This window comes from Medicago truncatula, chromosome 3, assembly GCF_003473485.1.
Source record: "Medicago truncatula cultivar Jemalong A17 chromosome 3, MtrunA17r5.0-ANR, whole genome shotgun sequence".
NCBI lineage: Eukaryota > Viridiplantae > Streptophyta > Magnoliopsida > Fabales > Fabaceae > Medicago > Medicago truncatula.
In genome coordinates, this window is record NC_053044.1 from 44,710,414 (window position 1) to 44,717,614 (window position 7,201).

The 7,201-nt window shown below is 32.9% G+C and overlaps 2 protein-coding genes and 1 non-coding gene across 3 annotated transcripts; 2 read left to right on the top strand and 1 right to left on the bottom strand.

The window, feature by feature from the left end:
- The first annotated feature begins 419 nt into the window (after positions 1-419).
- LOC11441461 (transcription factor SPEECHLESS) lies at positions 420-3,202 on the top strand. The gene is made up of 3 exons (XM_003602146.3): positions 420-1,115; positions 1,840-2,367; positions 2,843-3,202. The coding sequence occupies exons 1-3, from the start codon at positions 720-722 to the stop codon at positions 2,906-2,908; spliced, it is 990 nt and encodes a 329-aa protein (XP_003602194.1). The 5' UTR covers positions 420-719; the 3' UTR covers positions 2,909-3,202.
- LOC112420595 (U1 spliceosomal RNA) lies at positions 1,406-1,564 on the top strand. Its single transcript, XR_003010768.1, has one exon. It is a non-coding gene; the product is annotated as a U1 spliceosomal RNA (small nuclear RNA).
- Positions 3,203-4,754: 1,552 nt separating the features above from the next.
- On the bottom strand, positions 4,755-6,594 carry LOC11428190 (probable WRKY transcription factor 41). Its single transcript, XM_003602147.4, has 3 exons — positions 6,126-6,594; positions 5,835-5,966; positions 4,755-5,757 (listed from the first exon to the last, which is right to left on the bottom strand). The coding sequence occupies exons 1-3, from the start codon at positions 6,449-6,451 to the stop codon at positions 5,193-5,195; spliced, it is 1,023 nt and encodes a 340-aa protein (XP_003602195.1). The 5' UTR covers positions 6,452-6,594; the 3' UTR covers positions 4,755-5,192.
- Between the last annotated feature and the right edge of the window lie 607 nt (positions 6,595-7,201).

Below are 7,201 nucleotides of genomic sequence, written 5' to 3' on the forward strand. Positions count from 1 at the left end.
TCATTTTGCATGGTGCTGTCGCCTCAATCTTCTCTAACAAAGCTACATTTATTGAACTTAAAGACTCTCTAAGGATCAACACTGTTTTGAGGTGATCTTAGTACTATTATCTACTAAATGCTTTTGTATTTCAGTGCTAGACTACAAGTATCCGAGGTACATCAAATCAAGTTTAAATATTTTACCGTTCACACCCCCACTAGAAATAAAAAAACCAAACATTTCAATGACATATTAATGATGAAGAACAGTGGTATTTATGAATGACAATTTCAATGTGGATGGATGCTCAGTTTTTTCTTCCCTCAGTGCCTAATTACAAACAGCATATTTAACTCTCATTGGACATGCATAGTAGTATATTACCCTTTTATTTATATAACCTCCACTTGCAGTACTTGTAATAATAAAGAGACAAAATAACTAACTACCCTAAATTAAGTATATATGCAGCTACATATATTATTACTACTCCATAAACATTACTCCTTTAGCACTACTATCACTATATAAAAAACTTCTAAAACCCTTCTCTTTCCCCATTTTATCTTCTATCTCTATCTTCTCTCTCACTCTCTCTGCAATATTTCTGCATTCTGTCTCTGATCTGCTGCTTCTCCAGAGATTCCTTTCCTGTCATCTAACGGTTTAGAAAAACACCTCTCCTATATTTACACCATTTTTGTCTCCACACTTTTTCCATTTCTCAATCTTTTCCAATGGATGAAAGCTTATATGATATATTTGAAGACAGAACAGAATTCGGTAACAGCGATGATCTCTTCGCCATTTTGGAGAGTCTAGAAGATTTTACTGATTTTCCTCTTATCAACCAAGCTGAAGCTGCTACTCCAAAAGAGAATGAGGTCACTTCGACATCGAGATTGGTGTCTCAAAAATCAACCTCTTCGCTGCAAGATTCTGAAACTGAACTTGAAACTGAACCCAAAAGGAAGAGACAGAAGCTGACACCAACTTTGCTTGAGGAACAGATTAACAGTGTTGATGGACAACAAAGGGTTTCTCATATTACTGTGGAGCGAAACAGAAGAAAGCAAATGAATGAGCATTTGTCTGTTTTAAGGTCACTTATGCCTTGCTTTTATGTCAAAAGGGTAAGTGTATATTTGTTTCTATGGTTACAAAAATTGATTTTAAATATATAATAATTATAGATCGAAGATATATATTCATGTAAAATTAAGTTGAACAATAGATTTAAGGTTAAAACTCAATATGTTTCAAATAAAAATATACTTTTAATAATAATATAGCATTTGGACTTAAAAAATTAATGAAACATGTTAAAATCAATTTTTTTTTTCTTTCTAAGATTACCCTTTTAAATTAGAAAATGAATTCATGCATGCACCATGTTTCCATTGTACTTAAATTAACAACTCTATTACTTACTTAAATGGGGTCAATAAGTGATTACGAAGGTCCATAACCTAGACAAGTGACCTCTACTACACTCACATGGAGTGCAAACTTATGGTTTATCTAAGATGTGGAGCGTGCATTATAATTTGTTGCAGTGGGGTCTGCATTTACGCGGCTCTTTTTAAAAAAACAGGAAAAAAATAACAATTCTATTGTGACTTAAAAAGCTGATCTATCAATATTTTGCTTTTTTTACTTATAAATTTGATTACTTTTTGTGCATAGACCCGGATTTTCTACATAGGAATCTTGTAGTTATGTGATGAAGATGGTTAAATTGTCAAATAAATAAAAAGTATTATAACTCACTAATTAAAATTAGATAAGTAGTCATTATTTGATTGCAGCAAATCCATTTCCCTTATGCACTCAATCTAATGCAACTAATTTAACTAGGGAGATCAAGCATCAATAATTGGAGGTGTAGTTGATTACATCACAGAGTTGCAACAACTACTCCAAGCCCTTGAAGCCAAGAAACAAAGAAAAGTATACAGTGAAGTACTAAGTCCAAGATTAGTTCCAAGTCCAAGACCTTCACCACTAAGTCCAAGAAAACCACCTCTAAGTCCAAGACTAAACTTGCCAATTAGTCCAAGAACTCCACAACCAACTAGCCCTTACAAACCACGAATGCAACAAAGCTACATTGCACTTTCACCTCTTGATCCATCACCTACTAGTTCCTCTACTTCCTCAGTCAATGATAACATCAATGAACTTGTTGCTAATTCAAAGTCTCCTATTGCTGACGTGGAGGTCAAGTTTTCAGGTCCTCATGTTCTTTTGAAAACTGTTTCTCAAAGAATTCCAGGACAACCTTTGAAGATTATATCTGCACTTGAAGATCTTGCACTTGAAATTCTCCATGTTAACATTAATAGTACTTCTGATGATACCATGTTGAACTCCTTCACTATCAAGGTACGTTTATTCTTGGAATATTATTATGCATGTGTAGTCTTTTCCTTTCATTTTACTCTTCAATAGGAACAAAAATATTCCATCACAATAAAATCAAGTATAGTAACAATGATTTTTCTTTATGCTAGTAATACCTAGTGCAGTTTTTTACTGTGATTAATTATATATGTCAAAAAGTAAATGGTTTGATGTACTTTAAAAGTAGTGGCTGTATATATTTCACTGCACCTCTCTGGTGTGCCAAGGTACATGTAACATGCATCGTGACTTCATTCAGACATTTGTCCTCATTTGATGAAAAAGACGTATATATTATTTATAGTATTTGTTATTATCTCATGAAAGCAAGCCTATGATTGGGTATATCATATATGTATATGTTATATGCTACTTATGTGTTCAATTTAGGTCCACTAATATATTATATAAGAGTGGTTTCTAATTAATACTATGGTGTATTAATTGATTTATATAGATTGGAATTGAATGCCAACTGAGTGCTGAAGAACTTGCTCAACAAATCCAGCAAACATTCTGCTAAAAATGGGTCATATGCATATGTCTAGTCCACACTCTCCTTACCAAACATCTCTATCTTTGTTATTGCTTAATGTAACTTTGTATGTACGTAGCTGTACAAGTAACAGAGTACGTGATAGAGTCATTTAATTTACAAGCATCTCATCATCATTTTCTTTTTGTTTTATAACTATAGTAATTGTTATAGTGTACTGTAATTGGTCACCACAAGTATAAAGCTATAGCTAGCTAGTATACTGGGACACTCTTGTAATTGACCACTTTAATTTCATCTGTTTCTATTTCCAAAATTCAACTCCGTTGTTAAAAGATATGGCAAACGTCTCCGTGAGCTTAGTTTAGTTGGTAAGGACAATGCATAATATATGCAAGGTTCGAGTTTGAATTCAGTCACTACAAAAAAAAAACGACAAACTTTGGTTAAGTTTGGGTGCCTTGTTCCATTTGGCCTTTCAACAAATGTTGAAAATAAAACTATATTGAACAGGCTGGAATGTGAAGGGGTGATGTGATGAGCAATGAACATTACATGTTTTCCCTTTAGGTTTGCTTTTGCTTAAATTTATAGAAGATAATTTAGTAGAGGTTGGCTCATAAAAAATAAAATTAGCAGAGGTTTTTTTTTTTTTGTTAATCGAGTATCCTCTAGTTGAACTAAAAAGATCTTTTATCATCTCATTCAAGTGTAAAAAAATGAGTGTTATTTGGTGCGATTGTTTAGAAATGAAAACCAACGAACAAACATATATAAAGACCGGAACAAAATATAACTCCAGATTTAGCTGAAAACATGAAGCTAATTTTTTTCTTTAGGAAAATGTGAAAGATTGTAAATAAATTTGTTCATTTTTTTTTAAATGAAATATTCATAACACAATTATGTTCTGAAATTTTAAAAGGTGAAAATTTTGGATATTTTTTTATTTCATTCTATTTTATTCCAAATAATTTGAACAAAATAACAAAAATATTATTTTTGTCAATTTATTGGATTTGTGGGTAGAAATTAAGAATAGCAGGACCCGGGGTACCAAGTAGAAAATTCTTACAAGTGGCACTATCTTTACATTTAAGGCCTGGAACATCCAATCACCCTCTTTTTTTCATTTTAAAAGACATAAACGATCAATTTAGTTTTTAAACTATCACATTCTCCTATTTGATCAGATATAAAAGTATAATAAGTTTTTAAACTATCACGCTCTCTTATTTGATCACATAAATTATAAAAGTATAATAAGTTGTCTTTAAACTATAATTAGTCTATTAAGCCAGTTTCTCAATTTTATTTTTTTTAGTCAAGTAGCCTAGTGGCTAGATTCACACACATTATGTGTGGAGAAGTGGGGAATTCGGGGGTCGAACCCCGGCCCCTACACAAATTATCCCTGCCAATTCCTCAATTTCTTTTAAAAATAGGAAAGAGAATTATAATTTTGAGATTAAATTGAAGGAATGAAAATAGTTTAAATTATTTATTATATTTCTATAGTTTAAGGTTCGAATCATAGACAACCTCTGTTTGAGGGATGAGTCTTTACACCGGTGCATCTAAGATACTAAGTTTACCCACAAAATCAATTTCTTAAGCTGCTTTGTCGGTCATGAAGTCGGTCAGAATATTCATTTGATAATCTATGTTATTTAAACACAAAATTTTAGACATCGTATGTGTGACACCATATAGTTTTATCTCTAACTCTCACTTACTTTCTCGTCTTATATAATTTACACGAAGTATCAAAATATTAAAAAACACAAAGGGACACTGTATTGTATTTTTGTCAACTTAATTGTGTGTGCATATATAACATTTCTGTTTTTTCCCCTCAGGAAAAACATTTGAGTTATTTGATATCGAATTGAAGACTAATTCAATTGGATTGTCTTTTTTTGCCCCCTTCTTTTCAACTTGAATAAAACGACCATTTCAACGCGTACTTTACATTGTTGCACATATGGAAGCACTAGTAAGTCAAGCTAAAAAAAATTGAATTATCATCGAAAATTAATGAAAATAGCATGTGTTTCTAATTATGTCACTAAGCATTAAAATTAGAAACCAATTTCTTTTCATAACTCTAATTTTCAATGATAATTCAATTGTAAAATTGCACTTCCATATCCCTACTATATGAGTAGCTAGGACAAATGTATTCAACCTCTTGATTTTGCAGAGTCTTAGTGATACAAAACATCTAGTTCTAACACATTATTATCAAATCTCCTAAAAAAAAAAAATATTATCAAAATATTCATTAGCTTCTTGTCATAGTTTAGTGTATTTAAGAGAAAAATCGTGAGTTGTGGAAGGTGAAGTTTTGGCCATCAAATTCAAATTGATCAAATGGAAACTCCATTGAAGCCGTTGGTGTGTTTGCAGCAGAAGTAGCTGGTGGAATAATCTCACTTGCCATATTTGGGAACACACTTGGAGTTGGAGACATCGAGAAGTGACTTATTCCTGAATTTGCAGGGGAAACATATGAAGGAGAATTGAAGTTTTCAGCAAAGCTACTTTCAAGTACATGGTTTCCAAATGGAACAAATGATTGGTTTTGGAAATCTAGGTTCTCAGTTTGAACTCTTAGACCTGTTCGTAGGTTGTTCAAAAGTTGTTCATTTGGTGGTTTTTGTTGATCAAGGCTTTGAGGGTTTGTGTTAACAATATTTGTTTCTTGTGTTTGGAATGGATTATTTAATGTTGGACCAACCACATTGGAAGCAATTGTGCATGTGTGGTTTCCTCGGTATGTGATTTCGAAGATTGTTGGGTCTTCATCAGATCTTTGTACTTGCTTTGTTGCCAAACATCCTAGAACGTTTCTATGAGTGCATCTGTAATAGCCTCTGCATACACACATCCAAAATTTATGTAACAAAACTATATCAATAGATATATAACATTAAATTCAGAAATTATATACCTTGGATGCATGGCTCCAAGGATGTCTTTCTGACCATATTTTCTCCAACTATACCCATCATCAAGAGGACCTTCCATTGCCATTCCTGGTTCAACTCGAATATGTTTTGTCCATCTAATTGGTAGAGTGTTCCTAAAATAAATATATATATATATCTAGGGTAAGGTCACATGTTTAGTAGAATACATACAAAGAAGCAAATCAACCTTGTCTCTACCAACTGAGCTAAACTTACGTGGATACGATCTAATGTGTTTAATTAATAGTAGAGTAGCTAACAAATTTACATACCTTTTTCTAGAAGCATTGTGATCACGGTTAAAATCTCTGTCGGAGTCTTCACTTCGTGGACTACAGCTCAAAGGTGGTGAATCTGATATTCGGATGGCAAGTGTTCCTGAGGCTGAGGGGTATTGTTGCTTTGAAGACTCACCCATATTAACATGTCTTTTACGGTTAACCATTTCAAGTGCCTTTTCAAACGTGGATATAATTTTCTGGATCAAAATCTCACGTGTTTCATTGGACGAAGAAGACACGTTGAGATAGATTTGAAGCTGTCTTGCCAACTCCAATCCATGTAGTAGCTCATCTATTAAGTTCTTTGAATCTCCCATGTAGATTGAGAATGATTAGTTCTGAAAATAGAGTTTAAAAAAAAATTAATGAAAAAATGGCTAAAACTAAAACATAGGTGTTGGGATTTGGTAATGAAGGTGAGTTATGGGGATGGGATATAAAGGGGGTGTGTGTTTTGAAGGGAAGAAAAGAGTGGGAAAAGAAAGGAAACAAAAAAGGAAAGAAAAGTTTGACTTCAAAAAAGTGGCTCGACGAGTGAATGAATTTTCTTTGGTCTTTGGTCATAGGATTGAAATGGTGAGTGAGTGAGTAGTATATTGGAGAGAGGTCTAATTGTTGACCCTTTCTACCCGCGGAACCAACCTTGTTTCTCATTGACCCTTCCCCAAAATGAAATGATTGTTACTATTTCCTATTCCTATAATTGCCTAAACAAATTAAAAATTGGACGATTTAGATCTTGAATTAGAAGCAGTAAAGTAACGTGAAGAAAAAAAGTCAAAGAGAAAAGACATGGAATCTTCGAAGCTTTTTCCGCGTCGTTTCGATTGGTTCTAACGTTTGTGACAAGGTTGTGACGCTGCCCTTCCACGTCTGCTTCCGTCACTCATGATATACGTCCAAATTTCAACTCTCTCTAATCTAACATGAACTTGTTTATCAAGTGATTATCTTACTTAAATGTACTTAGACACATATTATACATATATTTATCGAAAATCTAAACTAAAAAACAGAGAGATAAACTGCTACTGCCGTGAATCATGCGAGTGACAACGTGATGTTGT